This window comes from Anomaloglossus baeobatrachus, chromosome 6, assembly GCF_048569485.1.
Source record: "Anomaloglossus baeobatrachus isolate aAnoBae1 chromosome 6, aAnoBae1.hap1, whole genome shotgun sequence".
In the NCBI taxonomy this organism is placed as follows: Eukaryota; Metazoa; Chordata; class Amphibia; order Anura; family Aromobatidae; genus Anomaloglossus; species Anomaloglossus baeobatrachus.
Genome location: NC_134358.1, coordinates 540,033,505 through 540,059,875, shown reverse-complemented (window position 1 = coordinate 540,059,875; position 26,371 = coordinate 540,033,505). Strand labels below are relative to the sequence as shown.

The window sequence follows — 26,371 nt, the reverse complement described above, 5'->3', positions numbered from 1 at the left end:
TGTGAGCCTCAACTGTCTTAATAGTAAAAGAGTAGGCCTCAACTGTCTTAATAGTAAAAGTGTGGGACTCAACTGTCCTAATAGTAAAAGTGTGGGCTTCAACTGTCCTAATAGTAAAAGTGTGGGCTTCAATTGTCCTAATAGTAAAAGTGTGGGCCTCAACTGTCCTAATAGTAAAAGTGTGGGCCTCAACTGTCCTAATAGTAAAAGTGTGGGCTATAACTGTCCTAATAGTAAAAGTGTGGGCCTCAACTGTCCTAATAGTAAAAGTGTGGGCTATAACTGTCCTAATAGTAAAAGTGTGGGCCTCAACTGTCCTAATAGTAAACGTGTGGGCCTCAACTGTCCTAATAGTAAACGTCTGGGCTTCAACTGTCCTAATAGTAAAAGTGTGGGCTTCAACTGTCCTAATAGTAAAAGTGTGGGCCTCAACTGTCCTAATAGTAAAAGTGTGAGCCTCAACTGTCCTAATAGTAAAAGTGTGGGCCTCAACTGTCCTAATAGCAAAAGTGTGGGCCTCAACTGTCCTAATAGTAAAAGTGTGGGCCTCAACTGTCCTAATAGTAAAAGTGTGGGCCTCAACTGTCCTAATAGTAAATGTGTGGATCCTCAACTGTCCTAATAGTAAAAGTGTGGGCCTCAACTGTCCTAATAGTAAAAGTGTGGGCCTCAACTGTCCTAATAGTAAAAGTGTGGGACTCAACTGTCCTAATAGTAAAAGTGTGGGCTTCAACTGTCCTAATAGTAAAAGTGTGGGCTTCAACTGTCCTAATAGTAAAAGTGTGGATCCTCAACTGTCCTAATAGTAAATGTGTGGGCCTCAACTGTCCTAATAGTAAAAGTGTGGGCCTCAACTGTCCTAATAGTAAATGTGTGAGCCTCAACTGTCTTAACAGTAAAAGAGTAGGCCTCAACTGTCTTAATAGTAAAAGTGTGGGACTCAACTGTCCTAATAGTAAAAGTGTGGGCTTCAACTGTCCTAATAGTAAAAGTGTGGGCTTCATTTGTCCTAATAGTAAAAGTGTGGGCCTCAACTGTCCTAATAGTAAAAGTGTGGGCCTCAACTGTCCTAATAGTAAAAGTGTGGGCTATAACTGTCCTAATAGTAAAAGTGTGGGCCTCAACTGTCCTAATAGTAAAAGTGTGGGCTATAACTGTCCTAATAGTAAAAGTGTGGGCCTCAATTGTCTTAATAGTAAAAGTGTGGGCTATAACTGTCCTAATAGTAAAAGTGTGGGCCTCAACTGTCCTAATAGTAAAAGTGTGGGCCTCAACTGTCCTAATAGTAAAAGTGTGGGCCTCAACTGTCCTAATAGTAAAAGTGTGAGCCTCAACTGTCCTAATAGTAAAAGTGTGGGCCTCAACTGTCCTAATAGTAAAAGTGTGGGCTTCAACTGTCCTAATAGTAAAAGTGTGGGCCTCAACTGTCCTAATAGTAAAAGTGTGAGCCTCAACTGTCCTAATAGTAAAAGTGTGGGCCTCAACTGTCCTAATAGTAAAAGTGTGGGCCTCAACTGTCCTAATAGTAAAAGTGTGAGCCTCAACTGTCCTAATAGTAAAAGTGTGGGCCTCAACTGTCCTAATAGTAAAAGTGTGGGCCTCAACTGTCCTAATAGTAAAAGTGTGGGCCTCAACTGTCCTAATAGTAAAAGTGTGGGCCTCAACTGTCCTAATAGTAAAAGTGTGGGCCTCAACTGTCCTAATAGTAAAAGTGTGGGCCTCAACTGTCCTAATAGTAAAAGTGTGGGCCTCAACTGTCTTAATAGTAAAAGTGTGGGCTATAACTGTCCTAATAGTAAAAGGGTGGGCCTCTGCTGCATTTATCACCCATAGCAACCAAAGACCAGCTTTCATTTTTTCAGGGTAGATTATGAAATGACACCTGAGCTCTGATTGGTTGCTATGGAGATCAAAATCAGTTTTGATAAATGAGGCCTACTGTTTTATTCGCCATTAATCAAAAATGTCTTTATTTGCCATGGCAACCTGTCATAGCTCGGCTTTTATTTCTTATACTAACCTGGTAAAATAAAGGTTGTGCTGACATTGGTTACTACCGTCAACAAAGATTATTTCTTTTACTTTTAATACATGGGGTCTATTGTATTTCATTTTTCCTTCAATGTTCTGAGGTTGAAGTGCCTTTTTTTCCTCCCATAAACGGCAGCAATTTTGTCCACGACAGATTTTACAATACTTCAAGCCGCAATACCAAACACAGCCATTAATCAGGAGGGGCGCTGTTTCTTTTTTAGAAAAAAATAAAAACGAAAAACTGTATGAATTCTACTCTGTATAGTGAAAGACATATACAGTATACATATACAGTAAATGTGGCAGTACTTTTTATTATATATGATTTCTCCTCGCACGCTAATCTACCTATATTCATTGCTTGCTTACCTCTCTCCTCCTTTTTGTTCCCATTCTCACTTTTCTTTCTGTGATCGTGTTGTATTTTTTTCAGACTGTATTTTCTGCTTTCTCTGTTCTCCTGTTCCTCCTATCACTTTTCTGCAGGTATTTTAACCCCTGGTACAAAAGACAACATTATGTAGCTATATGGGTAGAAGATGTGAATAAAAACACAGAAGGACCGTATATTAGGTATTACGGAACGGAACGCTTTATTACATTCAGAGCGATGTTGCGGTATATCGCTATGGTGGAGCTTGGAATATATACATACCTACATACAGTATACATATACGGTCGCACTGTACATGTATGCACTTGTTTGTTTATGTATATATCTGGTAGTGTGAGTGTATATACCTTATTGTCTTAAGGGAGAAAACAATCCCCTCAAATGAAAAATGTATTTCGTACACAGAGCTGTGGGCATTTATTAAAGGATATGTCCGTCCAAACACCCGTATCTAATAATAACAGGGTTATTTAAGATCCTAAAACAAGGCATCCATTTTTTTTTTTTACGAGCAGTGCCACACTTGCTGCACAGTGAGTTGTGTCGGGCTGGGGTGCAATACCGACCTCAACCTGTGGACAAGAGTGGTGCTTTTTCTGTAATAAAGCAGCCATCTTTTTTTTTTACCATCTTATGTAACTCCTTCAATCCAAAAAAAAAAGAAAAGGAGGATTCTAAAGATATAGATATTGGAGATGATCCATTATTATGCCATCATGTTATATGGTCCCTAAAGTATAGCTGTCCCTATAGCGTATTAGTCATGAACTTCCTGTCAAAGGGGTGTAGGCGAATTTAGTGGGCAGTAACATAATTAGGATTCTGATCCCAAAAGTAGAGAACATCTACAAAGAGCATCTCTTGCTTCGGAGAACCCGACGTATCTGAGAACTACACAGATTACAGCTGATGCTAGGGTCCCACCTTTTGAACTTGCTGTAACCAGCATACGGCTAATGACCCTTCTCCAAAAAAAATAATAAAAAAATGGATTGTCCAAAATAAAGCACTTATTTTTAAAGGGTTACCTAACTACAGGATCCCCGTGATCCCGAGAACAGGACTCTAGAACGCAAAGAACTGACTTTCCAGAAGCCAGTCTTGAAGGCTTTCATGCTACTTTTGGAAATAATGTACTACAGTATCTCTGACAGTCCCATAAACAATGAATAAAGCATGCAGACCTCCTCTCATTTAAGATGGGGCTTTGCGAAGCCCAGTTCCTGTGTTCCAGACTCCCATCCTCAGTATCACTGGGGGTTCCAGTGGTTAAACGCCCAACAATCAGTATTATTATTATTATTATTATTTATTTATAGAGCACCATTAATTCCATGGTGCTGTACATGAGAAGGGGGTTACATACAAAATACGTATACAAGTTACAGTAGACAGACTAGTACAGAGGGAAGAGGGCCCTACCCTTGCGGGCTTACATTCTATAGGATTATGGGGAGGAGATGTAGGTGTGGGGTGTAGGTCAGGCGGTGGCTCCGCACGGTGGTCGGGCGGCAGCTCCGCACGGTGGTCGGGCGGCAGTATGTTATTCCCTATAAGTCATAACGTATTAGCTGGGTGATGGCCCACAATATCTGAGAGAAAAAAACGTTCCTTTAATTCATCCAAAATATTATCCAGTTCATAGAATTAAATCCCATCAATATCACCTTAGACCAGAGGTCCCCAACCTTTCTGACCTTGAGAGCCACAGTCAGCTATGAAAGAAGGTAGCGAGCCACATTCAGCTTTGAAAGATGGTCGTAAGCCACATCTAGCTTCTACCACCCTCACCATACTGACACCCAGAGCCCCCATTACCAGTATAATGAAAGCAAAAGCACTTCCACAGAAATCACACTGAGACAGTATACCACGATCCAGAGGTTCCTACCTTACCTCCCATTCAGATCTGCTCTTCTGTATGGGGCTACTCATAAAAGAAACCATCTGGAGATCAACCCTTCATAGCTGTTTGTTAGACCTGGTGCTATTCCACCAAGCTGGAAAATAGCCACGATCTACACTTCATGGGTTTGCGAGCCACATGTCTCTCCTGAGCCACAGGTTGGGGACCCCTGCCTTAGACCAAAAGTCCTCAAACTTTCTTACCTTGAGAGCCACATCCAGATCTGAGACAGGGTAGCGAGCAACATCCAGTGCAGACCCCCCTGAAAATAGCAACACCATGAGCCCCCTTTACCGGTATAACGACAGCCAAAACTTACACCTATTTAGATCTGCTCTTCTATGTGGGGATACCCTCAAAAGTCACTGCCTGGAGACCTGCTGTTTAATCTGTTTGCTAGACCTGTTGCTTATGCATCAAGTCGGAAAACAGCCATGTTCCACACATCAAGGGCATGCAAGCCACAGGTTGGGGACCCCTGCCTTAGACGAATGAATAAATTGCTCAAATGCTCATTATCGGTTACATTTTCTACGTGGAGGAATGTTCCTTCAAAAAAATAAAAGTATGTCCTATCTGAAGAATAAGCGATAAATGTATGATTGCTGGGATCTCCAATACTGGGACCCACACTGATCACTATAATCGAGTCCTCCATTCTGGAGGAATTGGAGTAGAGTGGTGGTCACACATTTGTCTTGTGGCTCAATTCAATATCTATGGGATGGATGGAGATGACTTAATTCTGTACTCAGCTATCTCCTTCAGTCCCGGAAACATTGAACACCGCAGTCGACATGCTGTAATGGGACTACTGTCGCCCCACCATCAAGCATTGTGAACGTAGCCTGAGAGCAAGCCTATCTAGAGCTAGTTTTTGGATGGACATCATCTTTAATGTTTTTCAAGTTACTTGGTGGACAACTATTCCCTTCCCTGGTGCTAACTTCAGGGATTACCAAAAGTGCTTTGCTAGTCAGGTGGTCACTTGTACATCAGATGAGGGAGAAAAAATAATCACCACCACCACAAATAAGTAGTAACCAAAAACAAGCCTAGCTTAAAACTATTCCGATCCGCATAGGATCCTCGTGGAAACCACGTCTCAAATAGATTTTTTCGTTTGGGGATGTATTTTTCTTTCAGTAGATGACAATTCATTTGGCAAAGGAACCTTGGGGGAATGTATCAAAAATGGTCAGAAGGGAAGAAAAAAATGGAGAAATGGCCCCTAGCAATTATTCATATTCCAGCTCTTATTTTCCATATGCCTTGGAAAGCAGCGTCTTGATTAATCGCTATAGGCCACTTGTCCACTTCTCCGTGGCACTACTTTTGATAAATACCCCTCCTACATGTTCTTGCTTCTTGTGGGTTTGGCTTTGTATTATAGATATAGTGCTCTTATCTATGTTGTGTCACTGAAGCTATTTATAAAGGGTGTAGTGCATGCCACCCCTTCACCATTAATAGCTTTCAGAAGTCAAATATTATCCATGAGGCCGAAGACATCTCACATTAATAGCATGTTCCTCCTGGAGAAACCATCATCCAACTCACTGCAATGTCTATGTCACTGGTTCAGAAGCATGGCATGAAATATCTAGCAGGACGACCAGAAATCCTAGATGTAAGTTTACAGAATTTGTACTCCGCATCATTGATTTTCAACCTGTGGATCTCCCACTGCTGGTAAATTAACAGGGCATGGTGGCGAGTGTACGGTTGGAGACCACCGCTCTACTTAGTTGTAGAAGTACTAGTAGCAATTCTTTCCAAATGTTCTGATGTTCCTCGAATTATGGGTGAAGGGTGGAATGAGAATTGGAGGAATATCTACTGCAACAAAACAGCCTTCATGAAATTACCCATGAGTAGGTTTGCGGTGAACCAGCACCATAGATCAACCTTAAGATGTTCTTCAGGCGTTGTCTAAAAATTGCTTGTTTGTGATCCAACTAACCACACTATCTAGAGGAATGCACCCAGGACAAAAAAGCTCCTAAGAAACGCGTATATGGTAAAAGTATCACATTTTTATTTAGATACATAAGAATAAAATAGTAAGAAGAAGTTCCACTACAAATTAATAAGGGACATGGAAATAAATACAGTAAGGGAAAAACAGTCACAGAGTATTCAAACTACATAAGGGAAATTTCATATATAAATACTTAATGCTCACACCATGGCTCACATAGGAAGTATCTCAGTCAGACAGATGCAATAGGGTGCAAATAATGTGCATAATCCTAATATATAAAGTGCACATGTGCATCAATAAATAGATTCATTGAAATACACCAAGTGAAATAGATTACTGAAATACCATGAGTTAAGGATAATGTGCAAGTGCTCAAATAAACAAATGGTATCCTATTGAAAGTGAAAGACCAAGCGAACCAAGCTATATGAACAAGTCCAAAGTACCTTAATATGTCGTGAACTCCTCTGCTTAACCACGTCCCTCACACCCCGACGTACGTTTTGCCCTTCTTCTTCGGTGGGACGAAGAACATTAACAGAAACAACATTAGCAGGAATAAACACTTGAAATAGATCACTCTGTTTGTAATGACTCTATATAATATATGTGTTTCCCTTTTCGTATGGAATTGCTGAAATAAATTAACTGTTTGATGATATTCTAATTTATTAAGATGTACTTGTACATGATCAGAACCACCGTCAGTATACAAATGCAGCTCCAGAACCACCATCAGTACAGGAATACATTATCAAGCTCAGTACAGTGATCAAATGAAGTTTCAGGTCATGCGCTTATGTCATGTGAACCTGCAAATCCCAGTATGTCCTTAAGGCTAGGGCCACACGAGCGTATGGCATCCGATGCGAGATCATTGGATGTGATATGCTAAAGACCCTCGGCTCCCGCTCTGCTGCGAGCATGAGCATGGTGTCATTATCCTGGGATCGGATCACTGCTGGGAGGGAGATGAGGAGGAGAGGGAGGGATTAATCACTCTATCTCCTCTATTGTCAGCTGATATTGCAGTGCACTCGGATGTCATCCGAGTGCAGTCGAATGTTTCACTCACACCCATAGGCTTGTATGGGTACGTGAGAACCAAGACTCACTGCCAAATGCAGCATGCTGTGATTGCAAATGGGAACTGCCTGATAGAGTAACATTGGTCCGATTGGAATGCGTTTTTTTTTTTACAGCATTCCACTCGTCTGATTTTACTCGCCGTGTGTCCTAGGCCTAACACTGGTTATCATCATCAGACTTCAGATTTTACAGGAACCACAGTACTGATGAGACACAGGTAGTATCACAAATAAACATTAATATCCAGGTACCTTATAAATGACATCTTTTCTGATTTAGGTCGTTCCCTTCTCTTTTCTATCCAACGCTTTTGCTGTAGTACAGACACCATGATGAGATTTCAGACCAGAACTCATCTCTTCAGACTTCCCTCTTCCCCGACCTTCTGGAGCACTTCCTGACATGGTTGTCATGAAAGTATCATTATACTGCCCCAATCAATTAAAATATCTCCCATGGTATGCCATTAACTGTGCTACCTGCACAAAATATCCCCTACACTGTCCTTCTTTATAATGTCCCCTTCCCAAACTGAACCTCTCCATTATATCCCCCCACACTGCCCATCTCTATAATGTCTCCCCCATACTTCCATTCTCCATAATATTCCCTTACACTGCCTTTCTCCATAATGTTCCCTGCACACTGGCTTGCTCTATAATATTTCCCCCTACACTACTCCACTGCATAATACCACCCCCACACAGCTCCTCTCCGTAATGTATCCACCCCCACAGCTTATCTCCTAATATTACCCCCCACTTACTCACTTTTATAATATCACCCACACAACTTCTCTCTGTAATATTTCCCCCACACTGCCCCTCTCCATAATGTCCACACCACACTTACCCTCTTCGTAATGTCTTTCCCATAATGCCGCTCTCAGTAATATTCCCCCACACACTGCCCCATTCTATAATATCCCCACGTAACGCTTCTCCATAATGTCCCCTCACACAGCTATATAGTGCGAGAGAGAGAGAGAGAGAGAGAGATACAAGTTACTTTAAGAAAAAAATAGAAAGGTATCAATTTCCTCTATTCAGTTAACTGACAAGTTTAAATATATTTACATGTACTTGTAAATATATGGAATAATAATAAAAAAAAAATATAACAATGGTTACACTACAAAGGGTTGGACTAGGAGGCACAAGAAACCTAGTCCTCTAGTGATAATCTACTACATGTGGGCTTGTGTCATGCTGCTCAGAATTATTTCTATCCTGCAGCACATAGCTGGAAGACTCTATGCAACCAGTTAAGACCACTTTAAGGGTATGGTTCCACTTGCATATAGCTTCCACTGCGAGAGCATCGGAAGCGATATGCTAATGACCCTCTGCTGCGCGCGTCAGCTGAGGGTCATGTAACTGTGATCCGATCTTGTGATCATATCACAGCTGTGGAGAAGAGGGAGGGAGCACTTTCTTCCCATCTCCTTCCCGGCCTGTCTCTGCGTATATTTCACTGCACTCGGATGACATGCGAGTGCAGTGCGATGTTTCACATGCTCCCATTGACTTGTATAGGGCTCCGTGAGCCGAGACTCGCTGCCAAACGCAGCATGCTGTGATTCATTCCACATGCCGCTATGGCATGAGAAATCAGTCGCAGATGGACGCTGCTCCATAGTTTTGCACTGGTGCGAGACCAATCCGATGTTTTATCGGATTTCTCTTGTCCGTGCAAAATGCAAATAGAACCGTACCCTAATGCACATTGTTTTTCTACATTTAATTAATTTTTCAAAGTTACTCTAAAAAAAAAAAAAAAAAAGTGTTTTTTTTTCCATATTTTTATGGGTTGTACTATACCCTGGTGGTCAGGACTAGTCTCTTTGCCTATAAGTGATGTCTACAGACCATTCAAATTTTAAGCTGGTTTGGAATTCCCAATAACCATAACAGCTTAGGAAACTTTGCTCAAAGAGGACACGAACCACGCAAGAAAATATGGGTGAATTCCCAAATACCCGACACCGCCACGGTGCAAAATCTCAAATTGATTGTTGATGTCCATGAGGTTTGCCAGGTATAAAGCACTATTACCCCCACAACCTCATGTTCATCCATAGTCTCTTTTGATCCATATCGGAGGTTTATGGCTGAATTACGCCACAGTGATCGCCAATTAGAGACTCATCCCGTAAATAAATGTTTCTAGACAAATCTTCTCAAAGAAGAGCGAGATTCCCGTATATGAGCAAGTGATGATTATTCAATTTATCAAAACCATAGTTCTAACAGGTGATCAGAAATATTGTTAAAATGTTCACCAGGGCATCACATGGTCAACTCTTCTACCGTTACCATGATGTATATCTAGAAAACTCATTCCGCATTGTTCACAGTTTCAGATACCATGGATGGTGGTTACTTTTTCTTTAGCAGCTGCAAGAAAGTTCAATTTCATTAGTTTGGGTAACATTCTTGAAGACAAAAAAAAGTGATCGATGTTAATGGCCTACACTAGGAGGGTTAAAACTTGTTCCGTAGTCTTTTAGGTGAAGCACCTGGAGCAGGGACTGGGGTGGACATATCATTGGTGCCACCTTTGCAGCTGCACAGAGGCCAAAGAGGTAAGGGGGCCTACTACCACCTCCAAAGAAGAAGGAATTGTGCTTTTTGATGACCTCTTGGCTTGCAAAGGGCCCATATATTGTTCTTGCACAGGGGCCCTCTTCTGTTTGTGTCCACCAATGCGCAGGGAGGACACTTTTTTTACATCTTCAGATGGCTTGGTGCCTCTTTAATAGTGGCAGTAACCCTGTTAGTTAAGGCTGCTTTACAAACAACGATATCGCTAGCGATGTGACACGCCAGATAGTAGATACGATTTGCCAAGATCGCACATAGGTCGTTTTTGTAGCGCCGGTCACAAAACGACCTATGTGCGATCTCGGCAAATCGTATCTACGATCTGCCATGTCACATCGCTAACGAGATCGCTAGCGATATCATTGTGCGTAAAGCAGCCTTTACTTGTATTTGGTCCACAACCATGGCTTCCCCATACATCATGGTGTTCCTCTTCTCGTGTCTTTCTCTGTGCTAAGATATTCATATGTCTTAATTTCTTCTGCTTACGGAAGTTTTAGCCAACAAAGATTCTTTGAGGTTTCCAGTAGCTAGACTTATACGGTAAAGATAGATGAATTCCCTGCTCCCGCTTGGTGAAGTAACCAGTTATAAAATACTTGACACCTCCAGCCCCCAAAAGTTTTTTAAAGATAGCACTGGAAGTATTGGTTCACCATGGTGGACGGTCTTCAGAAAGAAATAAGATTGGGAATACACTGGTCTACAGTGAACCTGAATGATACATAAAATCAAGGGGTGTTGTACTGCCAGAGCCAAGATAGGCAGCTTTCACATTGACAAAACACAGAAGGTTGTAGTCAATTGCCAACCTACATGGATCATCTCTGCTAAAAAACGTCTAGCATTATGCGCAGTGATAATGGTGTACAGGATAAAGGTATTCTAACCATTATCCGCCAACCCGAGGCTTGCTTTTATAGATTCTTTGTAAAAACGATCTTCTTGTTAATAACGACATCAACACTTTCTGTACATTTCTGGGAGATTATGGAGATATCCACGTTCAAATGACTCCATTATAAAGCAAGGTTTATGACTGAGTATTGTACTTGATGGGTAAGGAGGCCAGAAAAAAAAATGGGATCACATAATGAAAACAGTCATCTGAATGGCGGACTCCCTATAAATGTCACCCGATATTGTTATCCTGTAATGTCACTACTTATCCTGTGCTTCTTCTAACAGAACACTGTCACCCGCCAAGTCTCCATCCTCATCAACGGGATCAATCGCTTCTAGCAGAAAATACCCGTACCCGATGCCCCCACTTCCTGACGAGGAGAAGAAACCAAGCAAACAGAGTGCACGGGTAGGCAGCAAAAGAGGGGGAATGCTGCCATTGATTGAGGGTTCATGTGGCTTTCCATGTATTATAATTGTCACAGAGTTTTGCACAAACTTCACCGACTGTCATGGCGGCATTGGGTTCTGTTCAGATTGCAGATTCTAACACTCCGCCCAATGGTTTCTTTGGTGTCTTGCATCAACACAGGCAGACTTGGGCATCGACCTGCTGTGTGCTGATTCATAGGCAGGCTAGCAAGAGTTAATCTCTGCTGGTCTGCTTGCTCCTTTTATCACATGTTGTGAGGAGACCTATCACATCTGCTCACCTATTTATGCTGTTGGAATCCTTCTACCCATGCCAGCTATAGTTTATTCTATGTTGGTCTTTGAGCTGTGGTGTCCCAGACTCTCTGATGAAGGTTGTGCCTATTGCATTGAGTAGTTGTGAAGTGTATCCATGTTGTTTTGTAGCTTCCTTTCTGCTATTGTTTTTTCTCCTGAGCCAATTACTGTCTTTACCTTTGTGTGTGCGTGCATGCTGTGTGACAGAGTTTTGATTTTCCCTTGTCTATCTTTATCTTTGGTTTTCAACACGCTCCTGTCCTGTCCCTCCTTTGAGGGAGGGGGAATCAGATCAGGACTGGTGAGGATGAGGCCAGAAAGGAGACTCAGACCTCTCCACGATCAGTATTCCTGAGGTTAGGGATAGCATAGTGCCCCTTAGCATGAGTGTCCGCTTAGGAGCCCCGGTTCCCCCTATCCCATAGTCATTGTGACAATAATGTAGAGTATATTATAATATAATAATATAGTATATTATCGTAATATCGCACATTAGGCATGGAAAGAAAAGTTCCAATCTGTTTACCACATCAGGTTGCAAGACACCATTTGCAGTGTTAGATATCTAAAGACCGAACGTTGCTTGCCTTTTGGACATGGTTTATGTGATTGGGACAACTCCAGTCACCAACCCGGATCGGCAACCAAACCAGTCAGATGTTGATGTCCTACCCTAATGGCTCCCATCCATTTCAAAGAAAAGTGATCTCAGTAGGTCAGGTTTCCTATCTTGTAATTATTGGGCCTGTCGAGTCTTTACAAACAGATTATATTGAGGAAAGAAAGATCTGGAATGTTCGATTTCAACACCTGATGGATCCACCTAACATTTTCATTGCATGTCCTTTCTGGCTGCATCTCCTGTTGCATATTCGAGTAACAGATCAGTCCATAAAAGAAATTCTTTACTTGCTACTTTTCCCGGTATGGACGTAGCTATGCAAACCTTCGGTGTACGTCAAGTTTTGCGTTCTAGAGGCAGAGTTGCCGGAATGACTCCTCCTACATGGGATAGATACAACCCCTGGCAAAAATTATGGAATCACCTGGCTCTAAGGATGTTCATTCAGTTGTTTACTTTTGTTTAAAAAAGCAGATCACAGACGGCACAAAACGAAAGTAATTTCAAATGGTAACTTTCTGGCTTTAAGAAACACTTAAAAAAAAAATAATGAAAACCTAATGTGCTAGCCAGTTACAGTTACTTTTCAAGACCAAACAGGGGGAAAAATTATGGAATCACTCAATTATGAGGAAAAAATTATGGAATCACCCTTTAAATTTCCATTCCCAAAACTAACACCTGCATGAAATAAGATCTGCTCGTTAGTCTGCATCTAAAAAGGGGTGATCACACCTTGGAGAGAGGTTGCACCAAGTGGACTGACATGAATCATGGCTCCAACACAAGAGTTGTCAATTGAAACAAAGGAGAGGATTATCAGACTCTTAAAAGAGGGTAAATCATCACGCAAAGTTGCAAAAGATGTTGGTTGTTCATAGTGTCTAAAATCTGAACCAAATACAAACAACATGGGAAGGTTGTTAAAGGCAAATATACTGGTAGACCAAGGAAGACATCAAGACGTCAAGACAGGAAACTTAAAGCAATATGTCTTCAAAATAGGAAATGCACAACAAAACAAATGAGGAACGAATGGGAGGAAACTGGAGTCAATGTCTGTGACCAAACTGTAAGAAACCGCCTAAAGGAAATGGGATTTACATACAGAAAAGCTAAACAATAAAAAGATGACTGCCTGAAGAGAACATGTATATTTCCACAGTCATTGATGATATGGGGCATCATGTCAGGTAAAGGCACTGGGGAGATGGTTGTCATTACATCTTCAAAAAATGCCCAAGTTTGCGGTGAAATTTTGGACACTTTTCTTATCCCATCAATTGAAAGGATGTTTGGGGGATGATGAAATAATTTATCAAGATGATAATGCATCCTGCCATAGAGCAAAAACTGTGAAAACATTCCTTGAGAGCAGACACATAAGGTCAATGACACGACCTGCAAATAGTGCGAATCTCAATCCAATTGAAAATCTTTGGTGGAAGTTGAAGAAAATGGTCCATGACAAGGCTCCAACCTGAAAAGCTGATCTAGCAACAGCAATCAGAGAACGTTGGAGCCAGAATGAGGAAGAGTACTGTTTGTCACTCATTAAGTCCATGCCTCAGAGACTGCAAGCTGTTATAAAAGCCAGAGGTGGTGCAACAAAATACTAGTGAGGTATTGGAGTGTTCTTTTGTTTCTGTTTTTCATGAGTCCATAATTTTTTCCACATAATTAAGTGATTCCATAACTTTTCCCCCCTGTTTGGTCTTGAAAAGTAACCGTTACTGGCTAGCACATTATGTTTTCATGATTGTTTTTTAGTGTTTCTTAAAGCCAGAAAGTTGCCATTTGAAATGACTTTAGTTTTGTGCCGCCTGTGATCGGCTTTTTTTTTTTAAACAAATGTAAACAACTGAATGAACATCCTCAGAGCCATGGGAGGCCATAATTTTTGCCAGGGGTTGTATTAGTGATGAGTAAGCACTACCATGCTTGGGTGCCCGGTATTCGAAACGAGCAGATCGGAAGCTGCGATGGGCTTGACTCGAGTAACAAGCATAATGAAAGTCAATGGGAAGCTCAAACATTTTTCCAGAAGAATGCTTGAGTTTCCCTTTAAATTTCATTATCTTCGGGACTTGAGTCGAATGTCGTAGCGTCTAACTGTCTCGTTCCAGTATAATGGAAATCAATGGGAAACTCAAGCATTTTTCCGAAAAAAAAAAAAAAAGACTTCCATTATACTTCGTACTTGAGTTGAACTCGTCTCAGCGTCTGACATGATCGTTTTGAGTACAGTACTCTCTCAATAGATATCTAAGCTATAAACCCTCCTATAAGTCATACTGAAGCAATTCCAGAGCAGATTCTCAGTGCTATCTCCTGAGCTGTGACACTCTCTTTCTTCGCAGCGTCATCTGAAATTTGCTCCTTTATTAGTTAGATCAAATTTCTCATTGAAGTAAATAATCAGACTCTCCACGGACTCAGAAGTACCCTGAGACAATTCTTGTGCAAGAGGATTTCAGGTCAGGGAACTGATCAAATCTCCAAATGAAGAGGGGGTTCGACTCGACGTCACCACCTACTTGCTCTCTTGGAACATGTGCTGGAAAATTTGGAGCTATATTGTCGGCCATGTCTTCATTCACCTCACCTGGGCCAAAGTCCTTTCTGCCCATCTGAGCTGTACAGTCATGGCCAAAAGTTTTGAGAATGCTACAAATATTAATTTTTACAAAGTCTACTGCTTAAGTTTTTCTAATGGCAATTTGCATATACTCCAGAATGTCATAAAGAGTGATCAGCTTAACAGCAATTACTTGCAAAGTCAATATTGGCTAAGAAAATGAACTTTAACCCCCAAAACACATTTCAACATCATTGCATTCCTGCCTTAAAAGGAGCAGCTAACATTGTTTTAGTGATTGTTCCATTAACACAGGTGTGGGCGTTGATGAGGACAGGGCTGGCGATCAATCAGTCATGATTAAGTAAGAATGACACCACTGGACACTTTAAAAGGAGGCTGGTGCTTGGTATCATTGTTTCTCTTCAGTTAACCATGGTTATCTCTAAAGAAACACGTGCAGCCATCATTGCTCTGCACAAAAATGGCCTAACAGGGAAGAGTATCGCATCTACAAAGATTGCACCTCAGTCAACAATCTATCGCATCATCAAGAACTTCAAGGAGAGAGCTTCCATTGTTGCCAAAAAGGCTCCAGGGCGTCCAAGAAGGACCAGCAAACGCCAGGGCCGTATCTTAAAACTGTTTCAGCTGCGGGATCGGACTACCAGCAGTGTCGAGCTAGCTCAGCAATGGCAGCAGGCTGGTGTGAGTGCTTCTGCACGCACTGTGAGACGGAGACTGCTTGAGCAAGGCCTGGTTTCAAGGAGGGCAGCAAAGAAGCCACTTCTCTCCAGAAAAAACATCAGGGACCGACTGATATTCTGCAAAAGGTACAGGGAGTGGACTGCTGAGGACTGGGGTAAAGTCATTTTCTCAGATTAATCCCCTTTTTGATTGTTTGGGACATCTGGAAAACAGCTTATTAGGAGAAGAAGAGGTGAGCGCTACCACCAGTCTTGTCTCATGCCAACTGTTAAGCATCCTGAAACCATTCATGTGTGGGGTTGCTTCTCAGCAAAGGGAATCGGCTCACTCACAGTCTTGCCTAAAAACACAGCCATGAATAAAGAATGGTACCAGAATGTCCTCCAAGAGCAACTTCTCCCAACTGTCCAAGAGCAGTTTGGCGCCCAACAATGCCTTTTCCAGCATGATGGAGCACCTTGCCATAAAGCAAAGGTGATCAATAAATGGCTCATGGAACAAAACATAGAGATTTTGGGTCCATGGCCTGGAAACTCCCCAGATCTTAATCCCATTGAGAACTTGTGGGCAATCATCAAGAGACGGGTGGACAAACAAAAATCAACAAATTCTGGCAAAATGCAAGCATTGCTTATGCAAGAATGGACAGCTATCAGTCAGGATTTGATCCAGAAGTTGATTGAGAGCATGCCAGGGAGAATTGCAGAGGTCCTGAAGAAGAAGGGTCAACACTGCAAATATTGACTTGCTGCATTAATTCATTCTGTCAATAGAACCTTTTGGTCTCATAATATGATTGCAATTATATTTCTGTATGTGATGTAAACATCAGACAAACACAATTAAAAACCAGAGGGCAACAGATCATGTGAAAATATAATTTTGGTGTCATTCTCAAAACTTTTGGCCATGACTGTATGATCCAAGACTTCTTCATCCACATCATCATGTTAATCAGAACTTAAGTCCGTGATGTCTGCTTTAAACTCATCTGTCTCACTTTCTTGCTCTTCGCCATGGCGGGGGTAGACGTCATCTCCTATCATATTCTTCTGTAGGTGGCGGTCTCCTCCAGCAAGACTTGTACGCAGCTGTTTGGCTTTCAGTACCTTTATGGAGTTCAAGTCATCCAGGTCTAGGTCAATACTCTGTCTGCCATGCCAAAAGTTTTTCATCTCTTCATTTATATTTACTTGTTTATAGTTAACGGTTACATTTGCCTTTGGTTTCTGTTACCATGCTCTTTCTTGTACTTCAAGAACTGTAAAGTCCAGTGCGTCTTGGTAAACCTCTCGTAAAAATATTGTTTTGCTTCCGAAAGCCAGGTTCCATCATTCATATCAAAGTTTGCCAGGCAGCACAAGAACGCTTGGGGAGGAAAGCTTACCAAGGATTCAGGAAGTTGCTGGATTTGGTCTTGTCTCACCAAGTCTTTGTTACCTTAGTTGATAGTCACCAGGACTGTGTCCATTTTGGTAATGATAGCCCTGTACCAGTGGTTATCCTCACTAAACATGACATTGCAAGGGCTGCCTACCTTAAGGGCGCCAATAAACTCGTTGTCACGCCGCAGAGGCGTGGAGATGTTTCTGTGGACTCACTGGACCACCGAGTGAACAGGTGGCAGCAAGAGAATGGAGAGAAGTTTGTAGAAACCAGTACATGGTTTATTTAAAGAGATGGTGAAGAAAGCTGAGAATGAGAAGCCGCAGAGGGTCATGACGCTGAGCACCGCCGGAGGAGCAACCGGAAGGAAGCCCCTATACAGGGACTACTTTAGCACAGCCCGGAAAAGGTCAGGAAGCCGCTTGCCAAAGGGACGACTCAAATAGTCCATAACAGTTCGAACTAGACTCTGGAATGTCAGATCAGATAGAGGAGGGAATCTGGAAAGCTTTGCTCCATCCTAGAGAAACTGATCCAGCTGTAGAAGGAATACGTGATGCTTTGCACAATCCTGGCGAAGCGGACCCAGCCATTGAAGGAATCTGAAGTGTTCCAAAATTACCTCAGAGGTTAAGACGGCAGTAGTGGAATCCAAAGCATAAAGTGAATCCAGGAATGATGGACCGGCTGCTGTAGATTCTGTGGAGACAAAGAAGTTTCTTGCACAGTAGAACAGAGCACAGTCAGCGAGCACAGAGCACAGCAGTAAAGGGCCTAAACCCTAGCAACGTTCTAAAGGAATGAGCACGTTGCTCAGGCACCACCAGGGAAAAAGTGTCTTATAAGCAGGCAGCAATCCTGCAATCAGCGTCAGCACAACAAGAAACAGGTGTACTGTTCCTTTAAATCTCAGCAGAGTGCAGCATGCGCTGCCTAGCGCGCCCCCAGAGGACCTGCTCAGAGAATGCAGGTTCCGGGAGGAGAAGAAGGTGGGAGAACGCTCAACACCGCAGACAGGGTGAGTGACATGCCGCATAGCAGTGATGGAAACAGCAGCAGAAATTAACCCAGAGGCACTAATGGAAATACGGGGAGAATGTCAATCTCGCTGCCAAGGGGAGACTGACCCCGCGAACGAGAGCATGACACTCGTCATTCTTGGCATACAGTTCTCCAGCCTCATGGACTTGTGATGCTAAAGAGTTTATATCTGCCTCCGGCGGCTGACACTAGAAACAGTCAGGGCCATCTGCAGTACTAATGTACACTTTTACGGCTACTCCATGGGGTACCAAATTCCAAGCAAAGTGCTGAACAGAAATATCCTCCCTGGCGGTCTTTATCTTCATGAGCATTCTGTTCACTTCCTTTATGTTTTTCTCTTCTTCATTCAGCAGGTCATTAATACAATCCAGCTCGTCTTTAGGAATAACGTCCCACTTCAGACCATTTTTTTTCACAAACTCACAATCTAGAAGAATGTTGCTCGTTCTTTTGGAAAACTCAGCCAGCATCTCCGCCAGGTTGGGTGCGGATGATGCTTTTCAGACTTATTTATTGCACAGCGAGTGCTCATTATGGTAATGGGGAGACACTTCTGTGGGAGTCTGTAGTTCTTACAGTTGGAGATGAGGGAAACATTCCCATAGCTGATGTACTCTATGCTTAATCCTTCCTTGGGCGTTCCTTTCACCATTCCCCGATAATACAGTCCGTCCTCAGGAAAATAAGCACAAATAATGTTTCTCAAACTCGCGTCTTCTTCATCGCGAAGATCCTCAGACTCAGATGAACTCATCTTGTTGATCAAAATGTCCGATATCTCATCCAACCTTTTGTCTTCAGCAACCTGAACATAAAAGTCAAACATAGAGTAGGTCTAGGAAACGTACATATGCTTCTTCATTTCTGAGAATATTTATCTCACGGGAATATCATTTAACAACACCATAGGCACTTTCACTTGAGATTGGTGTTCAGATGCATTTGCTGAGACCTGCCTTTGTGAAGCGGTCTTCTTTCCATATTATTTGCTGTCTCGCCCTTGAGAAGAACCATTGGATGAAATTTTGGGGATGCCTTCTGTCTTTTCTTGGGAACTGAAGCCATTACACCGTGAATTATTATGTTTGTTTTCCTTTTTATGTTGAAAGGTTGGATTCTTTCTGTAAAGTGGTCCTGGTTCTTGACCCATCTACAATTTGGCTATGGAAATTGGATTCTCTTTTTTGAAGAGCTTTACCTACGGAAGTTGTTCTTTCTTGGTTGCTTGCGTTATCAGGCATTTTTGTGAAATGATCCTGCAGAAATGCCCTTGGCTGTTTAGGTGCCAGGTGATCGGACTTCTCTTTTGGAACCTTCAAACCCAATTTACTTTTGATAGAGGCGTTAATTTGCCAGTCACCGTCATGCAGTTCTTCTGATAACTTTCCATGCAAGTCTTTGGAAAGAACTGGAACCCTCAATTATCCAAAACTATATCTTTAAACCTGGATACGATTTCTGCTGGAACCTTGGGTGGGATATTGGACAAGGAACATTGTATTGCCTGCATTGGCATCGGTAAAAGGTCGCATACAGTAGATGGAATCGGTAACATGAATTTATTTAAAACATTTTTGGTGTTGCCAAAGTCCACAAAGAATATCTGGTTGACTTAATCTTTTGAGAGGATAAGACCGCAATACCATGGGTGGTCCCTGGATTTCGCCAGACACAGAACTCCCGTGATAGAGGGCAATTTTTTATTTTGTGATTGTTCTATAAAATTTGTGATAGTTAATGAAATCTGTTTTCTGGCACTGCCACTTCTGGTTAGCTGCCATCAGAGAAGAGTCAACATGCTTAATGAAGATTTCCTCGTCGCTGCTGTATTTAATGCCGCGCTTTGTATAGTAGTAGGAGAGAAGTTGTACAGATGGTGCCAGACTTGTGTGATGAAGAGGTGTTGCATAACCACTTTTTACTAAGGTATCACAAGCTCTGGAAAATGGGGTTGTCAGATCAACAATATTAAACAGCTCGTTATGCAGGTAGGCAGTTGCATAAACTAAACAGTGGAATTCGGTCCCCTTAGGGATATTCTGAGCAAAATCCATAAAAATCTCAATGGCTTTATCATCCCAAACAAAAGGATTGTTTCCTGTGGGGGTAATGATGTTGTAGACACAACACCTAAACGTCTGAGCCTGTAATTGGAAAAATTCACTGTTTAAAACCCCTTCACGACCTAGGAAGTAACGGTACGTCCTAAATCATGAAGGTATAATCACCGCCGGTTGCTGTGATCCCGGCACTTGTCTGCTGATTTGAACAGTAGACATGTGTGCCTCGCCTGTTTACCACTTAAATCGGGCGTCAAGATGCGACAGTGCAATTTACAGTGCTGCAGTGGTGAATGCACCTTTCCCCGCCACCAATGGAGGCCTCATGACGCCGGGCCACAGCCAACATAGCTGATACCAGGAAGCAACATTATTTTTCTGTTGGCTGAGGCCCTGCCCCTTTTGGTCACATGGTTATGACATCAGCACAGGTCCTTCTAGTCACTTAGTAAAACGATTCTATAATAGAATTAGCATAAATAACAGATAGGGGGAGGATGGACAGGCAGGGGGCCGGAATCACTATGATTACCCACCCAAGCTATTAGCTGATCGGTAGTTGCTGTCACTCAATAAGCTGCTGATTTTACAAACTTTACTTGCTTGTGTTTCAAAACCTATACATCTGAGCTGACCACTAGAGGTATGTATAGAATCAGCCTGACAGTGCCAGTATAGAACTGGATTTAGGTTATATAGGAAAATCCTGGTGATTGGTGCGCTTTAAGACACATATTTTACCTCTAGTTGTTTGTGATTTTTGTAATTTTTTGTTTTTTTTACAGCTGTGGGAAACATCCATCTAGATGAAGACAGTTTATCTCCGGTGGATTCTGAAGAATGAAACTTGACCTGCACTCATTCATCAACCAATACTGACGGACCATTGTTGTTTACAGAGACCTTTGCCTTTATGAAGAGGCTCTAGCTACCAATTATATTTTGCCATTCCCGAGGATTGATGAAAGACTAAATCTTAATTCAAAGGGGTGGAAGAAACGCTCAATGTCAATGGTCTTGGTAGGGGGTGGAGGCATCTTATGCATGATAGATTTACTTTTCAATGCTGGGTATACATTCTCGTATCTGCAGAAGACAGAGGTCTAAATTTATTAGTGCATTAGCCATCCATTGTTTAACACCAGAGTCCACAAAACCATTGTTAGTTTCCATGCACGGCGCCCCTAGTGGTCACTTCTGTTCAATGCATGCACATATGAAATTTTTCCACTTGCTATAGATACATTGTTCTGTAAGTAAGCATGGAACCATAGAGGATAATAATGCTTCTTCTATTTTTTATTTTTTTTTTTAATTTAAAAAAAAGCCAAATTTTTGCCTAATCTAGAACATTTATAATCACACTTTTTGTACATATGTACATTTTAAATTGTAAAAAAAAAAAATATTAGGTATAGTACATTATTTTGTGAAACGCTTCATGAGACGTGAGCACACTGTTAGTTTTACACCAAGATGGTCTTGGGAAAAAAAAACAAGAAAAAAAAAATAAACCACAATACAAATTAATCGAGCACTGATACTGTAGAAATGAGAGTGGCAACCAATGCAACTCCAACTGCGGTGGAAGATCCGCAGATGGAGAGCCACAGTTTGCTGCCTATAGACATAGACGAGATAGCGAATGACTCTGTAGATTTCGAGATGTAGATAAAATAAGAGATTTCATATGTAAGCGAGAGAAATGGCATCGAAAACCTGAACGTTTGTGCCATATAGATATATATTTTGGGCTGAAATTCTAAATTCATAGAATATATGTACAATTCTGCAGAGTGTGTCGGGAATGTATGACCTTCCATGATGGCTCTTATATACCTTGTAGGTTCTTCTTTGGCATGACGGGATATGTAGATACCTCCAGTAACTGATGATATCATACACGACGCTCAAGTTTTAGGAAACAAAACACATTGTGGACTCTCGGATTAATTTTTCTGTAAAAGTCATCACATATATAAATCCAAGTATCCAGTTTTGGTCCCCCAGGTAAGAAGATCAGCTGGAGGACCACGACGCGGACATCCCTACTATAACCAGTGCTGTGCCTTTCTGATGCATCGACGGAAACTTGCAGAAGCTCGTCATGGACACAACCGGCTTATTTAATAATATAGTGCTTAGGAATTCTTAGGAATTTGCCACGTTAGGAAAGATATGAAAAGGGTCCTGAAGAATTTTAATAAAAATGCTGTGCCCCACAAGGTTAGTGAGGAAAGAGGAAAACTTTGATATAAAACTTGTGCCAGTTCTACCTACTTAGAGATAACCCTACTGCATAGAGTGAAAAATGTAGGATTCTGTGGTTAGAATTAGGGTAAGTGCCCACGGTCCACACACGCAGAGTCCTGGATGCAGGGGTCATCTCCTGCGGAGACTCGAGTGTTCTCTGCAGGAGAATGCAGTAGTCCGTGCCTCCAATCAGGGATTTGGGCGATGCGGACTTTCACTGTGTTGTCCCTACTGAGAACACTCGCATCTCCGCAAGCGTAAACTGACATGCGGCATGGCTTTACAAGCCGCAGCTGTCAAGTTTACGCTTGGGGAGACGCGAGTGTTCTCAGAATTAGGGTATGTGCCCACGGTTCGTACACGCAGTGTCATAGACACAGTGTCTTCTCCTATAGAGACGTGAGTGTTCGCACACACAGTGTCCTAAATGCAGTGTCTACTCCTGTAGAGACGCGAGTGTTCTCAGAATTAGGGTATGTGCCCACGATTCGCAGACGCAGTGTCCTAAACGCAGAGTGTCTTTTTCTGTAGAGACGTGAGTGTTCGCACACGCAGTGTCCTAAACGCAGAGTGTCTTCTCCTGTAGAGACGCGAGTGTTCTCAGAATTCGGGTATGTGCCCACGATTCACAGACGCAGTGTCATAGACGCAGAGTGTCTTCTCCTGTAGAGACGCGAGTGTTGTCAGAATTAGGGTATGTGCCCACGATTCACAGACGCAGTGTCATAGACGCAGAGTGTCTTCTCCTGTAGAGACGCGAGTGTTGTCAGAATTAGGGTATGTGCCCACGATTCACAGACGCAGTGTCATAGACGCAGAGTGTCTTCTCCTGTAGAGACGCGAGTGTTGTCAGAATTAGGGTATGTGCCCACGATTCACAGACACAGTGTCCTAGACGCAGAGTGTCTTCTCCTGTAGAGACGCGAGTGTTCTCAGAATTAGGGTATGTGCCCACGATTCACAGACACAGTGTCCTAGACGCAGAGTGTCTTCTCCTGTAGAGACGCGAGTGTTCTCAGAATTAGGGTATGTGCCCACGATTCACAGACACAGTGTCCTAGACGCAGAGTGTCTTCTCCTGTAGAGACGCGAGTGTTCTCAGAATTAGGGTATGTGCCCACAGTTCGCAGACACAGTGTCCTAGACGCAGAGTGTCTTCTCCTGTAGAGACGCGAGTGTTCTCAGAATTCGGGTATGTGCCCACGATTCACAGACAGTGTCCTAAACGCAGAGTGTCTTCTCCTATAGAGACGCGAGTGTTGTCAGAATTAGGATATGTGCCCACGATTCACAGACAGTGTCCTAAACGCAGAGTGTCTTCTCCTATAGAGACGCGAGTGTTCTCAGAATTCGGGTATGTGCCCACGATTCACAGACACAGTGTCCTAGACGCAGAGTGTCTTCTCCTGTAGAGACACGAGTGTTGCCCATGATCAGGGTCTGGGGTGCTGCGAACTTTGCCGAGTGTTGGGAACACTTGCAGCTCCACAGCATAAACTGACATGCTGCGGATCTGAAAGCTGTGCCACATATGCTTACGCTGCAGAAAAAAAGAAACACAGTGGGCAGATTTCTATAAATCACTTCCACTGTGCTTCTACTGTACAACACAGTGTTTTGGATGTAGGAATAACACTCTGCATCCAAAAAGCTGCGAACACCGATTGTGTGCACGCACCCTTAATGGGGTATTCCAGCTCAGAAGGCAAAAGTGAGACGGGGAGGTCACGCCTATTCATACCTGCTGGTTTTCATGCGCAATTGGCCAGTATTAGTAGATATGACTACTCGTTGGCCCACGCTAACTGGAATCAGAATACCCCTTTAAACACTAGTTAGATGCTTACATTTTTTCCCTATTGATTGACAAAATATATACAACCCCCCATCTTCATAATGGACTTATGATCACACTGCCAGAAATTAAAAATTACCATCAGGTTTTAGTACTCAGAGCAGATAAAAAGATCCTTATGAAGGATGTGCTCCGCTGTCAGTCTAGTATACTGAGCCTCATTGTAATGAATGGGGATGAGCTGCAATACCAGGCATGGCCCACGGACAAGAGTGACGATGGATTCTTGAAGAAAGCGGTCATCTCTTTCTCAACTCTGCTCCTTTAGGCCTCTTTCACACGTCCGTGCCTCCGGTACATGTTTGGTCAGTTTCCTCACGTACCGGAGACATGGGCACGCTTAGACCTTGTTTTTTTAATGGACTTGGATACACGGATGTATTTACGCACGGAATGTGTGTTCGTGCCGTACATACGTGTGTTCGTCACGGCAACATGTCCGTTTTCTCTCCGGCATCACGGGTGTCACACGGAACGCAAACGGGTCACACATAACGCAAACGGACCACACGGATGTGTTCCGTGTGACACGCACCGGAGAAATCACGTGTCCGCGAGAAAAAACCCCAACACATTACTCACCTTCTCCAGCCCTGCTGTCTCTGATGCTGCTGTCACTTGCTTCCGACCGCCGCTCATTATGCTCATTGCATATTCACTTCACTGCGGCCGGAAGCAGCAGCAGCGGGGGGAGTTGGCGGGACCGGAGACCGAAGATCAGCACCACGGACAGCGAAGCCAGGGACAGGTGAGCAGAAAGTTTCCGTTCTCAGTGTGTTATCACGGAGAACACACGTGTGCCATAAACATGGCTCACGGAGGGCAAAACGCACCTCTTACACGTCCGTGAAAAACGTGTGTGGTTTTTCATGACCGTGTGAAAGAGGCCTTAATGAGGTTTCCAGGACTTTAAAATTGATGACTTTGTATTAGAATAGGTTATTATTGGCAGTCTGTTGATGGAAGAGGGGCGATCCAACCAAACTAGTACAGCGCCACACAATGTATAGACATCTTAAATAATACCGCAAGGTCTTGCCAATTCACCTGTATGGAGAAGAGCAGGCGAGCCAGGCACAGCCCTACATGGTGTACTGGAAGAGCTGTGCCGATCGATGGGCGTGCTGGGAGTTGGATTGCCATTGATCTGATATAAAAGGAAACTATGTCAGTACAAAATGACTGTTCAAACAAAGCGCACGTGTACAGTGAATACTCGGCATAGAACGCCATGTCTCTGCCCCCTATTAACTTGATTGACAGCTCTGGCTTTAAAGGAGCCAAAGCTAGACAAAAAGCTTGAAGGTGTTACTCTACAGTGGACTGCTTGGCCCTGCCAAGGATGCGCAGAGCGCCTGTGCTGTGTTTGAACAGTCATTTAGACTCCATTTAATTGCATCCTATAGGAATAGGTCGTCAATATGAAAATCAAGGAAACCCTCTTCTGCTAAAACAACACAAAAAGTGATGTGGTTACCCCAAACTCCTCGCACCATATTATTAAATAAGCGAGACCGAGCTTCATTTTGTACGTTTGGAAGCGGTTTCTGCAAAGAAGTTCAACATTAAACTCTTTCTAAGGCAGACAAAGTGGAATGTAACTTTCTTTTGTTTTTGTACCGCTTTACCTAGTTTCAACCGTGTTGTAGCTTTTTAGCGTGCCATCGTTTGTGTATGCCTTATAGTGTTCAATTTCAGAAACTTGCAAATATTCTGTAATCGGTGAAGTACTAGATTTTACCAAAATAAATATTGACTTTTTTCTGCATATTGTCACCTGTAGAGTTTACCAATCCGCAGAGAAGCGGCCACTGCTTCGGGACGTGGAAGTACATATGGGATCTTTTTACATTTTCTATACAACGAAATTTACCTCCAGGATTTCCAAGACTATTAAATATACAGAGCTGCGACATTTGTGGAGTATCTTGTATTAATAATAAATGTCACCCACCGAACGTCAGACATCAAATAACCTCCCCTTGTTTCTTTTTCCCCTTCATACGGAAACATTTTCTACTATTCAGTCTCTCTTAGAAATGTTGCCATCTGCCCGTTTTTCTTGTATTGTATCTCAGTTCCATTCATTTCAATGGTAAGGAGCTGCAATAAGACACAGTCAAGGTACATGAATGGCACCATTTCTAAGAAAAAAGGAAACATGGACAACCCCTTTAAAAGAGGACATTTCAACATTAACTGGATTGCCTCTGTTGTAAAGAT

The 26,371-nt window shown here is 42.6% G+C and overlaps 1 protein-coding gene across 6 annotated transcripts in view; it reads left to right on the top strand.

Moving 5' to 3' along the window:
- The window catches only part of ADAM22 (ADAM metallopeptidase domain 22), a 331,085-nt gene extending 305,169 nt beyond the window's left edge, over positions 1-25,916 (top strand). For 3 of the 6 annotated variants that reach the window (XM_075315606.1, XM_075315604.1, XM_075315602.1), the window contains 3 exons: positions 2,521-2,607; positions 11,199-11,322; positions 20,826-25,916. In XM_075315606.1, the coding sequence (XP_075171721.1) occupies positions 2,521-2,607; positions 11,199-11,322; positions 20,826-20,846 (232 nt within the window). In that variant the 3' untranslated portion in view covers positions 20,847-25,916. The remainder of the gene's footprint in view (positions 1-2,520; positions 2,608-11,198; positions 11,323-20,825) is intronic. The other 3 variants (XM_075315607.1, XM_075315605.1, XM_075315603.1) reach the window with 1 other exon arrangement.
- Positions 25,917-26,371: the final 455 nt, after the last annotated feature.